At 43.8% G+C, this 15,564-nt stretch overlaps 1 protein-coding gene across 1 annotated transcript; it reads left to right on the top strand.

The window, feature by feature from the left end:
• The first annotated feature begins 1,458 nt into the window (after nt 1-1,458).
• Nucleotides 1,459-10,435, top strand: LOC112124887 (neuritin). The gene is made up of 3 exons (XM_024223350.2): nt 1,459-1,593; nt 6,214-6,358; nt 9,919-10,435. Exons 1-3 carry the CDS (start codon nt 1,539-1,541, stop codon nt 10,148-10,150), a joined length of 432 nt encoding a protein of 143 aa, XP_024079118.1. The 5' UTR covers nt 1,459-1,538; the 3' UTR covers nt 10,151-10,435.
• Nucleotides 10,436-15,564: the final 5,129 nt, after the last annotated feature.

The following is a 15,564-nucleotide window of genomic DNA, read 5'->3' as shown; positions in this document are numbered from 1 at the left end:
AGTGCTATCCCCACCCACGCAGGGAGGGAGAGAGACTCTTCCACAGCAGAATATACCCCTACTTGTCCCCCCTCCCTCCTGTCTCCTGGAGCGCTGCAAACCTCCCCACAGCCTTTCTGGCCCCCTCAATATCCTCACCTGGTAACAAATCGATGGCTAGATCTCTCCCTAGCCGCTCCTGTTGCTCTGCAGGAGAGAGGGATCGATGGATAGACAGGTTCGCTGTTTGCAAACACCTCCCTCATTGGATTTGCATGCCTTAGAAAGTATTATTTTTGCACCTCCTGGTTAAAAAGAGGAAACACACGTCATGTCCCTCCCATCTAAAATAATATTGGACGCTTTGTGCTAGCAGCCTGCATCCCCAGAAAGCCCCAGCTGTCCTGGGCAGAGATAAGATTTAATGTTGGGGTCTAACTACTTCTACTTTCCCCATCTATTTGCCAGTTGCAGCCCCGTCCGTTATGTAACAAAGCAGCAATGCAGCTGCATCGATTCAGACAGCACAAGGGGCAGGTATTTTATAATACGTTAAAAAAAAAAAAAAAACCCAGAGGGCTGGAGAGCGAGTTACAATCGTGTGGAGAGATTATTCCACAATAAAAAGAGCGGGGAGCGCGGCAATTTTGCAGGCCACTCCTCAGCAATGCCCTAAGTAAAAACAATGCCATCGGCAGAGCAATGCAAATGATTTCGGGTTGTTTATATACCCAGGGCTGTTTGTTATGATTTAGCTTAGGCTCAGCACACAAGAGCCAAGCCAGCCTGCTGGCAGCCTGTTCAAGGCCAGGCTTTAGCCCCCCACGATGTCGCCTGTTGCTCTTGAGGAACCGGCCCGCTCTGCAGGGTGAGGACAAGCCCGCAAGGATCACATCGAGAGGTCGGTGCGTGCCATACACAGAGAGTGTGAGGCGGGAAGCTGGACGCAGCTGTTTAGTGGGGGGAGAGAGGGGGGAGATACGCACATGGCAGGCTTAACAGAAGCTGCCCTGCTTGTCAGGCGCTTGCGGCAGTGTTTGGCCATGGGGACGTGTTAATAAAGATGGCAGGAGTTCCTCACGGGCCAGCTCCTTCTGGTGGGGCTTTTGTTTGTTGTCGGTGCAGTTGCAGGCGCGTGGAGAATCCAGGGCTCCCCTAAAGTCCTGCAGGGTCACGCCAGCAGCCAGCAGCCCGGGGGAATTTCACCGAGGGGAGGAGATTTCGTGGCGATTAATGGCAGAGAGCGGGCTAAATCCAGGCTGGGATGCCTATAAATGGCGTTTCTCCTTCCAAGGTGCACATACAAAAAAAAAAAAAAAAGAATCCGTCAGTGTCATTCCCCCACGTCAGGGCTGGTGGTGGGCGTGAGGCTGTACTTCCTCCGCCCCCTGCTAATGGAGTGAACCATTCCCAGCTCTCTCTTTCTCCATCTCCCCCTCGTCTGCAAAGTCTCCGCTGCTGGGAACTTGTTGGCAATGCCTGTTTTTCAGCTTTCCCCCACGTTTTCCAAAGTAACTATTTAAAGATCTGCAGTCGCAAATGGTTTTACTAAATGTAGGATGGGACTTAAGTTGAACGGCAGATATATTTCTCTGATCCTTGCTGTACAGATAGGTAAGTGGACCACCAAATTGTGTCTCAAGTTGTCTGCACCAAACCCCATTTGATGCATGCAGAAACGGAATGTCTAAATAACCTGAAATGATTGGCATGATTCGCGGCGAAGGGACCAGGCTATGTACTCTCCTCGCTCGCTCTTTTTAACGGCATTTTCGTGTTTATTCAGGATGCCAAGCGCTGAAAGAACAGCTTTTCCGCAGGAAAGGGAACGAATTCTTATTCCTCTTGAACCACTTTTGCTCTTCCTTATTGCAAACCAGACGGATGAAATGCTCGTTAATGGTTAGGTTGCTTTCTTTTTCCTTCCCTCCTCCCCGGGAAAGATTACATGCATATTTCTTTCTAGATATATGCCACGGACAATTCAGTGGTTCCAATGCTAGGACATTTATTTCTTCCCTAGAGGGGCAGAAGGATGAGATAATGGAACAAAATGGCTAGAGAGAGGTCTAACTGGAAAGTTTATTTGCAGGCAACCAGGGATGTGCAAAGGGGTCGCAATGCTGTCTTTTGGTATGTTAGGGCTCTCCCAGCTGCGGTGAATGTTTTTGTTAAGTGTGGTGGTGAAATAAAAACAAAATTTAAATCTTATTGCCTGAGCATTAATTTTGTGTAAACTAAGAGAACCTCTGTCACTAAAGCAGAGGTGCAAAATGCCTATTCTTTGGGAGTTACTTAAAATAGCACAGGTTTCCCTCCACCCTAGTTTGTGTGTGTATATATATAATATAGATAGATAGATAGATAGATAGATAGATAGATAGATAGATAGACGTGTGTGTGTATTTCTTCTTACTGTTGTTTGGGATTTTGTTGTTGCTAGGTTTTGTTTATTAGATAAATTTTGTTCAATGTTTCCGACTAAAGTATTTTCACAGTTACAAATATTAAAACAGCTTTAAAGTTAGCAACTCCTTTCATTCTGCATAAGGAACTAATAACAAAAAAAAACCCAAAGAAATTCCCTAGCATTATCCAAAAATGATCTTGGATTAGAAAATAATTAAAACACATCCTTTATCGATACATTGGCAGATTACAAGAGAAACCCTTAAAAAGATTTTCTGCAAAGGAATTCTGTCATAATAAAAAATGCTCAGTTTTGCTGTTTAAAAATCATTTCGCTCTGTCGCTTTCCTCGCTAGCCGATCTCTGCAGCATTGGGGCGGGGGGAGCGTGGAGAAAAGGCAAAACGCGATGAAAATAAATTTCGCATCGATGGGGGGGGGGAGGAAACCCTTGAGACGAAACATTGAACTCGGGAAAATGTGGCTAGAATTTGCCAACCTCAAAATTCATGTCATTTTTTCAAACAATCAGAATAATTTCAAAGGATGATGAACGCTTTGCAAAACCATTTTTCAGGACACATGGCCTTTTTAAAACTACATTTATTTTTTTATAAATGTATTTCTTTATTTATTTGGAGATTGGAGGAGGATGTGAGGATAGGAAATTTTACCAAGAGAGGCATTTATTCGCCGTGAATTTTATACATTTTTGGTACTTTATGTGCACTAGATCGTTCGAAAACGTGCAGGAATTTCGAAAGTTCAGATAAAACCAGTGCTGCAGACCTCAAACATTATTAAAGTGTAGATATTTTTGGGGTAGTGAGGAAAGGGATGAATTTTCGGATCTTATAGTCTCTTCGGAGAGCAGTTTGGTTTTATTTTACGCCGAAGTATTTATTACTATTTTGAAATAAGGTGCCACCTCTGTTTTGTAAAGAGAATAAATGCCACATCCAGTGTAGAAGTGTATTTACCTCTTCTGGTGAATTACTAAAGGGTTCGTATGAAATGGAAGTTTGTCGCATTAGTTTGGTGCCCCCCAAATGTATGTACATCTTTGCACCAATGCCTTGGTCCTTATGAATGGCTGGAAGCTCTCCGAACTACTGACATTTTGACAAGAAGGGTGGCTGAGGGAAGGAAGCGGGGATTGCAGGAGCTTGGAAGGAAGGTGAGACAGAAAGACAGATGATGCGGGGAGTAGACGGAGCTAAAGAGCGTGTTAAATGTGGAGAATAAGCTGCAAAATTAAGGAATGCAAAAAGGATCAATTATGGATGGATCCCTTCGCCCTTATGCGTTGCCGACGGGCTGCACTTTCCCCTTTCTCTTTCAAACGACCTAGTTCAAGAGAAATCCCATTGTTGTGTAACTCGGGAGAAACCCTGTCTCGTTTCTTAAAGCACAATTGCCCCCAAAGCCGCGGACAGCGACAGCATGCTAACACTGCAATGAGCTGTACGTCATTTCGCTCACGCGCCCGCGTGTGCTTTGAGCAGGCCTCTCCTGCAGAGCACGAAGGCAGTACAATGGCACTTAGGAATTATTATTGTTGCCATCGCATCTTGGCGCGCCCGGGAGGAGTCGATTCATAGGGCAGATCATTTGGGAGCCTATATTTTTAAGAGTGACTTGTAGCATTTTGCCGCTTGGAAGTGGCGTTTTCGCCCTCCTCGTTCGCTTGCAAGGAGGGATCGCGATGGCTTTTATAGGACTTTTCTCTCTCTCTCTCTCGGGATGTTCTCAGCTCTGCTATTTGTTTGCATGTTTTGTACCGCAGCCAATGTCTGCACCACCACCCCCTCCCCGCGTGTTTTGACGTGCGGGTGGGCGGCGGTGGTGAGGGGTGTGGTTACTAAATCAGGTTAATGATGAATCAAACGGGGAGGGGTGACGGGGTTTCTGAGTTGAAACGGAGCCTTTTGGAGCCAGCCACTTACTTGGTAATTGGAGCGCCTTAAAAATAAGCAGCCACGCTCCCCAGGGGAATCTCTAGGGCAGAGTTTCTTACGGTTGCAATCCCAGGCTCCCAACCCAGTGTGTGCCCCCAGCACTTGGGGCAGGCTCCTGAAAGCAGCATGTGAAAATGGCACCTCCCTTAACCCGATTACTGTAGGTGGCTAAAGATGCACTGCATTGAGGGGAGGGGGGGGAGCAGCTGAGAGCCCTGAGCTCTGTTGTTCAGGATCAAGCCAGTGATCAATTAAACCAACAAGCCTCTAATTCCCTTTCATTTGCAGCGGGATTGATAGGGATAAATAGCCCGTATGCTAGCGAATCCCAGCCAGTCAGCCAGAAATTGTATCTGGTGGTGGTGTTTTTTCAAACAGACAAATCAATTGAGTGAGTCCTGAACATGCAGGCAAGCAGAAAGCGAGAGAGAGAGACCAAACCACAGTGACACTCCTACTCCCCTCAGCACCACTGCACCAGGAGAGGCTAGTGGCTGGGAGGGATTTTAGAGCTAATATCACTTTAAAGGTATTTACAAAAAATCTTCCCAGCAAGACAGCCTGGCTTCCCCTTGCCTGAAAATCCACTCTATCCCTCAGCACGGTGTGGATTTCATTGCAAGGGGAAGAGATCGAGAGGGAGCACCTTCTTCCCAGCAGGGTCAGTTTTGTGTGTGGCTAGAGACAGAGCGCCTGGTTGATGGACTCAGCTATAGCTAGACGGTTTTCAGAAACTTCTAGCCCTCTAGGCAGAGTGGTACATAGAGGAGCTGAGGTGAAGTGAGGTAAATGATGCTCTTCTGTCTCCACGTCGATCCATCTGGCTATGGACAACATGTCCAGAGACACACAGTCTGACATATAAACCACAGGCGTCTCTCTGGCACCAATCTAGCTGCAAAACTACGACATAGGTGAGAAGTAATTTTACACACACACACACACACACACACACACACCCCTAGTATGTGACTCTAGCACTCACTCCATCGGTGGATTACACAGGAGGGCATTTTCATTTTTTTCAAACAGCGTCTCAGTGTGTGCCAGTGAACAGCAAAATCCGAAAGGTGCAACATGGGAAATATAGCCAGGAAAAGATTTTAACCGTGGAAGAATTCATTTATCTTACTAGAGATTGCAACCCACAAACTTTTCGTTCCCACCCCACGCTGTTGCACCATCGGAGGGAGAAATATACGTGAGCCGTAGCCTTTTGCGTGTTTTGTGAATGTTTTCCTCTCAGAGAGGTTTCATTTTCCGCAGCTATTTACCCAGTTAACACTGAAATAATGAAGTGCCCTTATCAGAGTGTCCGTGTGTGTCTATACGATCGGAAGCAGAATGTTATAACAATAAAACGCATCCCGGGAAAGGAAAGAATTAAATTGAAAATTGCGTTTAATAAACAACCTAACGGTAATCAAGACTGTAGTGGGCCACGCTACTGTAAACTAGATTCAAACATACAACGGGAGAGCGAGAGATGGAATAAGAAATGACGCGCACACACACACACAAATCAAAGGCACAAACCCACTCCCTGAATGCCTTTGACTCTAACCCTGTTGTTCTCAGCACACTTGCCCTCATTCAAAATTAATCTCGTCTGCTGGTGAAAATGCCCAAACAGGAAAGCTGGCTTTGTGTGCTGAGAAGGAAGCAAAGCGGTTTGCAACCTGGTGGGTGCACAAGAATGGCAGATCTTCCTGTCACGGTCACGACTTTGATCCCTCGTGTATGATGGTGGTGGGGGACGGGTTGGGGAGGGGTTGAATGTAGCTCACAGACATGTGGGGGTTGAGTGCTGTACAGAGTTACTGTGTTGGGATCTGTCCGGGCTGATGTGGTGCTGATCTGTTCCCCAGCGTACCTGGTGCAGGCGGTGAGAGCAGCGGGGAAGTGCGATGCGGTCTTTAGGGGCTTCTCGGACTGTTTGCTCAGGCTGGGCGATAACATGGCCAACTACCCGCAGGACCTGGACGACAAGAGAAATCTCCAAACGATCTGCTCGTAGGTCTTCCTATTTCGTTGTTATTCCTCGTCACGGATCGCCAGGGTTACATTCGGGGTGGTTATTCGAAAAGAAAATATCACTGGCCGGGCTGAAAATCCCGCTCTAATTGCTGCTGTGAGTGTGGCTCTCTGCGTAAAAAGAAAGGGATTTTAGGCGCTGCAAGGTGCTGCCCTATTTTCAGTTGTCCATGGCCTGAGTTGGCCTGACCTCCGTCCTTATTTCTCTGCAGTCTGAAGCGCCAATCAGAGCAAAACTGTACTGCGAGGAAAGATTTAACCTGCGCTGTAGCTGGGCCGTTCAGTTCGTTTCCCCGCTGACTATGTATTCTTTTGGCTTCTCTTCTCTTTTTCTTGCCCTCTGCATTTTTTTGTAAAGCCGATGGTCCCTTCCCAGTTGATCTGTTCAAGGCCCCAAGTGTGACATCCAGCGTTAGCTGTCAATGCAAACAGTCATTTACATGGGTGGTGCCGATGCTAATAAAAATGGAGGTCGGAACTCCAGCATGGGGTTGGCAACATTTGGCTGGTACTGGCTCTTCTTAAAGGCCGGTTTTGTTGCTAACGAATTGCCTAAAATAGGATCGTTTTTGCAAACCACCTAAGCAGCGAAATTCTAGGGCTACGTTTATTCTTCATTGACTCTCCTGATTCTTTATTTCTTGTGGGTCGCGTTCTGATTTCCTTACTCTAGAAATGTGGGACTGTTTTTTAAATCAGCTGCTAAGCAACACGATTAAAGAGATCAGAATCTGGCCCCGGAATTAAACATAATAAATTAAGATGACAACAATGCAATCGAATATACAGAGAAATAATAATAATAATAATAATTAATAATTAATAAATAGCACCTTGCTGCCTTATTAGAGAGAGTTATTTCCCCACGATAATTCAGATCTAGTTAGTTTCATTTGTAGAGTTAACATTATTGCTTAATAAGGTGTGAATAATGATTTGGGCTCGTAGAAGAAATAGTCGTGTCTGACGAGACTGGCACTGAAATGATCTCTGCAGGCTGAGACACTGGGATGGTGTCGCTGACAAACTTTCAGTCCTTGTGGAAGGAACACTAGGCCAGACCGGGCAGGGAGTTTATCTTAAGCACAAGTTTCAATTGAAGTCATTGCAGAGTTTTGCTTAGACTCCAGACTAGCGCCTGGGTAGGGGTCCATTGCTTAAGGAAATGTGAATCTTGATTTATTTCGCCCACATTAAAAAAGCGTTGTCTCCCATTCCTGACTCTTTACTGGGGACATATGAAGGTTGTTGGTGAGAATAGGAGGATAAGAGCTAATGCTTCATTTCTAAGAACTGTCCATTAAGGGGTTCTTTGTTTGAAGATAGTAACGCACCGTTTGCATTTTAATTTAATAAAAAAAGAAATCCGTTTATAGGATTTCCCTAATTGCTGTTTTCCTGCATAATCCTGAAATATCCGGCAAAATAGCCACATTTAGAAGCCAATGCGGTGTCATTGGAGTATAAAGTCTTTCTTGAAACATAAAAAAAAATGTCAGAAAACAATGTACATTAAACGGAAACATTTTTTAAATCAAGACATGTTAACCCAAAAGACAATGTTGTGAAACCCCTGTGACTTCTCTTTCTGTCTATATATTTCTGATCGACAGTAGGCTGCTATCTGCAGCGTCTACAATGCCGGTACGTGGCTTTAGTGGCCAGCTGCAATGTACCTGCTGAGCTGCATGTAGAATAAATACAGAAATAAGGGCCCCATCGTTCTAATTTAAAGTCTTTGTCCTAGATACTGTTCAGGAGTTAGCTTCTTGTCCAGTGCCACCGGCCTGCGCCTGATTTCTGTAGAGGTTTCTCTCCCGCTTTCTCTATGCCAGTATGTGTATTGAAAGAAGATCAGGGAAGATTTAATTTTCCTTTGGGAGATGCAATTATAGCAGAAATACTGCAGGAGAGGCACACTCTCAGCCTTCTTGGCATCTCAATATCTCATTATTTATTACAAATGTAGCAAACACTGGAGTCTACAACCAGTGTAGAGTGCTCATAAATTAGAATCTGCAGGACTGCTTAAAAAAATAACCGAAAACCGAGCGCCTACCTGGAAAAAACAAACAAACCAGAGAACAGTTCACAGAGGCCACGCTGATTTTAGATAACCGAGACCACTACACAGAGATCTGCCAGTCTCCTCTGAAATGAGACAATCCTGCTTGGAGTTTAGATTTAGCCTCGAGATCTGGTTTTGGTTTGAGTGAGAAAAATGGGAAAACAGTTTAGGAATATTGGAATTTTTTCCACGGGGGTGAGTGGTTTCTTATTCTAAACACTGAAGGATCCTGGGCTCACTTAAATCACTGGACAGACTTCCCCTTTGTCTCCAGTGGGGCTTTGGATTAGGTCAGGATTCTGAAATCACAGGCATACCGTCCCTGTAATTTCAGAATCACTGACCTGGCTCCTATTCCAAAGCCACTCGGCATTCTGCAGAGAGGTGGCTGGTTTTCTGTGCAATGAGGGCTCGATCTAAAGCCCTCTGAAGTCGGTGGAAGGTTTTCCTAGATGGGATCACCAACGAACGCGGTGCTTTTCTGTGAAGTAACTTTGCTTTAGGATCTTTAAACTCTGGCCGATTCCATCGTTCTGGAACAGTAAAATCAAAGCTCACCGCACAATAATACAGTTCATCAGCATCAAAACCAAAGAACACTCTCCAACAATAATCATGCTAGGCAATAAATAAATATCATAATCATTACAGCTAAGAAACACGCTCCTTAATAAAGTCCGACAGTTAAGGAAGGTTAATAATAGGCACCTTGCTTTTTGTGGCTATTTCCCCCCCTGGAAGATGTCCAGCTATTCTGTGCATGCAAAAGGCACACCTCCTACCCCTGCCTATGATTTATGGGGCGATGCGCTGGACCCCAGCCACTCTCCCTTCGAAGGCAGAGATTTCGATTTCTGACTCCTTGCAAAAGCCAATAACAGAACGTTACCGAGTAAATACAAAATAAGCCAGCTGGATGTAGCCTCCTTGCTAGTTCAGAATGGAAGCAAGCCGCCTGCTTAGGGGGCGTTTGGGACGGGGAGGAATTAAGATCGCAGTCACTCTTGAGGAAATCCTGAAACAGAGCTATTGACTGAAGGCTTGATCCTGCTCTCATTGAAATCAACGGCCCCACACCCACTGGTTTAACTGGGAGTAGGAGCAGAGCCTAAGTGCAAAACAAGCCGGTTGTGCGTAGGGCTGCTTCTTCTAAGGTTGCAATTCTGAAGGCAACAAGGGCCAAGGTTTTCAAAAAGCCACAGTTGATTTTAGGTGTCTCAATTTTGCAGCGCCCCAAGGGGGAAACTTCTGGAAGGGGGCCTGATTTGCATAAATGGGGGTTGGGCACCCAAACATCAAGGCACCCGTCATCGCTACACACATTTGAAACTGTTGTGAGGGGCGGAATCAGGAGCGGGTTGGAAGGGGAGCATGTGGGTGGAGGGAATCCGGCGTGGGGTTGGTATGTTGTTGGGCCCTCTTGTGCAGCGAGTGACCTGGCGCTTGTCCCCTGTGTTTGCTCCTTCCCCAGGTACTGGGATGATTTCCACTCCTGCACCCTCACAGCCCTCACGGATTGCCAGGAAGGCGCGACAGATCTTTGGGAAAAACTGAAAAGGGAATCCAAAAACCTCGATTTTCAAGGCAGCTTATTTGAACTATGCGGAGGAAGCAACGGGTCAGCTCCTTCCCTACTCCTCCCTGCCTTCCCCCTGCTCCTGCTGGCTCTCTCTGCAGCGTTAGTGACCTGGTTCTCCTTCTAGGAGGTCTCTTCTGGTAGAACACACATACCCACCCACACACACACTCTCCATATACTGGATTTATAGAGGAAGTGTCCATCCGTTTTTTGGGGACCGTTGTGATTATCTGTGATGATGAAACATCCATATAGGATTGTGGAAACGTTCTCTCTTTATTTTGTGTTTTATTTGCCAAATGTTACCAAACAATGAGCAACAAACAGCCAAAATCGGACCTCAGCTTTAGTGTCTCTTCAAATAAAAATAGAAAACCCGAGCCCTTTGTGCAAAAGAATCTCAGGAACGGCTTTGGGCCACCTAATATTAATAATCTTAATAAATAATAATAATAATAACAACAACAACAACAACAACAAAAGATGGGCTCCTCTTGTAATATGAAAGAAAACGATGAGTTGAGAAAAAAGGCACTGGAAATGAATCCAAGATTGATATCCACGTGTGAAGCATATGGTGAATAACTCACAATCTATCATCTTTCCTCCACAGTCGCTTGTTTTTTGGTCATTCCACTGCAAAAAAAAAAAAAATTTCCTCGAGGGGAATAAAAGAAAGAAATGGACAGTTAAAAAAAAAAAAGAAGGAAGGAAAGAGATTATATCTAATGACTGAAGGATTGAATGCTGCTAAGATTGCTGAGAGTTTAGCTTTACTTGGTGTTGTCAAAGCATCTTTCCGAGTTCACTGCCTTTAATTTCCCTCCTCTTCTCTTGTTTTAGATGTTACACATACAGTAAAATACCTGAATAGCCAACAGTATAGATCACAAAAAGGGGGCTTAAATGTAAACCTAAAAATACAGCATATTGATTTTGACAAAAAAGAACCTTGATTTTAAAAGAAAAGATGTAATTTAAAAAGAGTTTATTATAAAGCCAATTCAGCAAAAAAAATTTGCTACAAGTATAGAAAGAAGTATAAAATAAAAATTATTGTTTGAAATGAGGGTGTCGTTTTATTTGTAAAATATGCATGGTATATATCTATTTAACCGGACAGGCTTTTAATATAATAGCGGCTAAATGCAGAGCGGCTAAATTAATTAACATCGTCATCTTGGTGCAAAAAAATATAGAATGCTAAACTAATTAACGTAGCCCTTTAAAAATCATGCTATAAAACTCCCTTAAAAAAGTACACAATACTCCTTTTCTAAAACGTGGTGGGACTCATCTGCTGTGACTGCTTACAGAGGGAACCAGCCCAAGCCAGCTAGAGTGAGTGCCAGATTTCAGTGGGAACCCGGGGTGCCAGGGCAATGCAGGACGGGCTCCCAGGTCTAGCACTTCTGCATTTGCAGCAGTTTGTCAAAAATCCGCCCCGGTTATCCTTCCCTTTATTCACATGCGCGGGTTTTGCTGGCACAGCAATTGCTGGCGGCGTTATAGGCAGACTATTTACAGCTATAGTCTTTACATACATATTTAGTGATTTCTTTTAAAAAAAATAAACCTATTTTTCTGAAAAGGAGACCGTTTATAGCTGTGGAGGGGAGAGAAAGCAACCACCATTAAGATGCTGCAAAGGAGGGACAGAAAGCTGCTGCCTGAGATCAGATGAGTCCTTTCATAATTAATAAGACAGCTCAGCTGAAATAGCCAGGAGACTGGGCCCTATTGATTTAGCAGCAGAAGCTGCTATAACCTTGTCTATTTATAGGATTTTGATGCCTTTATGGAGAGGTAAACATCAAGGAGTAAACACATCCTTTCTACCTATAAGATGAGAGTCCTGCTGAGAGGGAGGAAGCTGAGGGAAAGGGGAGGAGGGGGTCAGAGTTTAATTTTGATTCTGCAATTCTAGTCATACATATTATTTATTCTGGTGCGGGAGGGGAATGTAATAATCCCCCTTCTCCAACATATCATTATTCTCTCTCTCCCCCCGCCCCCAAGGTCTGTAAAGTCTGAAATGTAATGGGTAAGCAATAGCAAACGTAACAGTTCATAAATCAAACAGTGGGTTGCAATCCAATCTGCATTTCCCAAACGTATTGAATCCCAGCAACAAATGGGCCCCGGAACTGGAGCCAGCCGCCTTTAGCACTGGAAGCGATGTTGATTTTTAATGATAAAATACATTATATGTGTGTGGGGGAGGGGGGGGGAAATCACCAATCTATGCAAAGCTCAGCCTCATTTCGTGGGCATTTTTCCACCCTTCCCTTCCCTTCTTTCCCACATTGGCACTGCCAGGGAATCGTGGGCTTTCTGCGAATGGCTTTTCCCAGATGATCAAAATTTAGATCACTATTAAAAATAATCATGACATCACACGTTGCTATTATTTTTTTAGCACAAACTGACAGCTGCAAGAGAGGGGGGAAGGAAATGGGAGAGTTCAGGCAAACCCTGCACTGCTTTAGCACCCGGCAGAGTTCCCACTGAAGCGAACAGCAAAACTCCCATTGATTGCAGTGGGAGTAGAATCGGGTCCTTCTTCGGGCCAAACTCCCACTGAAATTTTGCCCGTGTAAGGAGCATGGGTCTTTTTTTTACTGCTAGTAGTTAAATCCATTTCCGTCAGGAACTAAATCCTGCTAGCAATCCCACTGACTTTCTATCCCAAGCAGGATGTAGTCATGTGATTCTAGTTTAAAGTCCCCAATTCCATAGTTCTTACTCGATAAAACTTCCACTGAAATAAATAGATTGGATTCCATTGAGAGAGAGAGAGAGGTTTTGTATGTATAAGGACTGCAGGACCAAACGCCAAAGATGTGCCATTCTACTACAGAAATACAAATTGAATCTGGATTAAAATGGCTTCTTATTGCTTTATATATTTTTTTAAACAATAGTGGCTTAACTATATAAAGAAATCTCAAACTCTTTGGGAAGGGGACCGGTTTCCATCTCAGTAGTGCGTTCAAGAGATTTTCGAATTAGAATGAATGAATAATAAATAATCTCTCTATATTTAGCAAATACACAAAGTAGTTCTACATGGCGACGAAGCGGCAGACAGAGGGCTGGTGAAGTAATAAGCATGGTTTTTGAAGTTAGTGGCTGAGCCAGTGAGAGACTAGGATGCTGGGTTATTTGATTTGATTTTTTTTCCTCCTGGGGTATTGCAAATTGTTTCGATTTTAATATCAATCTTCTTAGAGTTTTAGAAGGGAAAGGATTTGTTCAATAGAAGCAAAATCTCACGGGAAATCTCCCATTCCGGTGTTATTCCAAATGCACCAGCATGCAGATGTGCCTTTCTAATTGACAAACGCTTGCTTTCAGAAATCACTGTCTAATGACAGGGTAATTCCAGGCAATAAGATGAACAAGGATGCATATGTTATACATAAATCTACATTGCATTGCCTATATTTATTTTTTATACAAAGCAAGTGGGTTATAAATAATGACTTACCCAGCTTTCTTTTCTATAAATGTATAAGCCACCCACACAACCTTCTGACAGAGAGAGAAGAAACAACAACCCAAATCAGAGAGAGGAGACTGCAAAATAAGCTAATAAAGAATCACCAAAGGCATCCACCCTAGTAGCATAGAATAAGGAATGGATTTTAACAACCATGTAACTATTCTTTCAAAATGGGATCTTCCCCCTGCTGAAGCCACTGAGCGTTTTGACACTGATTTCAGTGGGAGCAAGATCAGCCTGTAACTTCACAGCCTAGACGGTTTCATTTGTTTTCCACTTAAAATTAAAGAAAAGGCCAGGTGCAAAATGAGGAACTCCCCCTCTGATTTTCCAGGGATGTAGCTGGGAATTTCTGTACTAGAAATAGTTAAGGTGAGTAAATGAGGAGTCAAGGAGTTTGTAAATAAACTAGCAGCAGGCCTTGTTATAGAGAGAAATAGTTAAGCTTCCATCTCTGTAACTGTCTTGAAGATAGAGGAGGAACAGCAGAACTGGATTTCAATCTCTTAATATTCTTATCGTGGCTATTTATTATTTGTATTGTAGTAGCACCTGTGATTGCACCAGTCTTTTGCTCCACAAATATTTGTTAGTTTCTTACAAAACAAACTAAAAATTAGGAGGTGGGAACTGAATTTATTTGACACTTTAAAATATAAATATTTTACATAATGTGTTAACAAATGATCTCTGGCTTCATTTAATTACTGATTGCTAATCAAAACCCTGCTCTATGGAGCTTCAAACAGCACAACATGGTCTCAAATTATGGTGGCAGGGCTAAAGCCTTCTCAGTGTTTAAGGTTATGAAAATGTTAAGGGTCTTGAACCTCCTGGATGTTATTCTTCTATTTTCAGTTTGATTTTTAATCCGGAAATGACTATACTGACATGTGTTTCCAGAGTTTTTCTCCTCAGCTGTGTCCAAATAGCGCAGGAAAATAACTGACCCAAACCCGGTGAAAAGGACTAAGCAAACCAGGTTTGTTTAACCTCGTCTTTCTGTGCACACCAGCTCGGGAAGGCTTTATGTTTATGATAATAGAAGTGATAAAAAGAGAAGACAGGAGAGGCCAAGAAGAAACAAGCCATGCTCTCTGCTGCACTGGTTCCACTCCCCAATAAGCAGATTGCTTTCAAAGCGGCAGGTGTCCAATTTTCTAGAAACCTCACACCAGTCTCCAGCCCCTAGGCAAACAGGAGCTGGAAAATTTAAAGTCCAAACAAAGGAGTTCAAATGCTCATTCAAAACCGAAAGGGACCGAAATAACCCAACAAGTGCCCTTCTTTGCTAAATTGCAAGGTAAATGAAGTTAGCAGAAGCTGGGGCCACTATTTTCATTGTCAGAGCAGATCTGCAGGCCCTAATCCTTGTCCTAGTTCAGTCTGTGAACAACATCAGACCTGCAGGCTGCTGTCCCCTGAGACTCACTGAAGCTTGTCTCCTTCCTTATGAATTCTGGATAAACTCGTATTTAGTAACAGGCTGCTCTCACTGAATAATCCTCGCCAACCTCTGCCTTTTAACCAGCCACCTGAGCACTGGAAGTGAAGGCTGTACATTGCTTCCTATTCAGATTTGCCTCGGATCGCCTTTGAAAAATGGAAAATTGAGCCAAGTTAAAAAATGCATCGGTTACCTCTCCATCTGCTCCATTTCAAATCCTGTGCAGTGAAATGAGCATAATTTTTTACTGGTCGGCAACAAAGCCTTGTTGCATGATGCAAAGACAGAGAGAGATGGATGTGCAACATTGCAAAACCAACCTGCTAGCACATGGGGAACGAATAGGGAAATGTGGTATATGTCCATTACTCAGAATAAGAACATAAGAACGGCCATGCTGGGTCAGACCAAAGGTCCATCTAGACCAGTATCCTGTCTTCTGACAGTGGCCAATGCCAGGTGCTTCAGAGGGAATGAACAGACCAGGTAATCATCAACAACATTTGAATGCAAGGCTGTCTGAGTGCAGGGTACATTAACCTGTATGTACACAGTATTATTAATAATTAAGGTCTGGATTGTGCCC

This window comes from Terrapene carolina, unplaced genomic scaffold (genome assembly GCF_002925995.2).
Source record: "Terrapene carolina triunguis isolate 2854851 unplaced genomic scaffold, T_m_triunguis-2.0 Scaffold55, whole genome shotgun sequence".
In the NCBI taxonomy this organism is placed as follows: Eukaryota; Metazoa; Chordata; order Testudines; family Emydidae; genus Terrapene; species Terrapene triunguis.
The sequence above is the reverse complement of the archived record's forward strand: the minus strand, read 5'-3'. Positions and strand labels throughout refer to the sequence as shown.

Bases quoted from the DNA above. Each gene is read 5' to 3' on its own strand.
- LOC112124887 (XM_024223350.2), top strand. From the start codon at position 1,539: ATGGGACTTAAGTTGAACGGCAGATATATTTCTCTGATCCTTGCTGTA. The intron at 1,594-6,213 runs GTAAGTGGACCA...TCTGTTCCCCAG, and splicing joins GATCCTTGCTGTACAGATAG to CGTACCTGGTGCAGGCGGTG. The intron at 6,359-9,918 runs GTAGGTCTTCCT...CTCCTTCCCCAG, and splicing joins AATCTCCAAACGATCTGCTC to GTACTGGGATGATTTCCACT.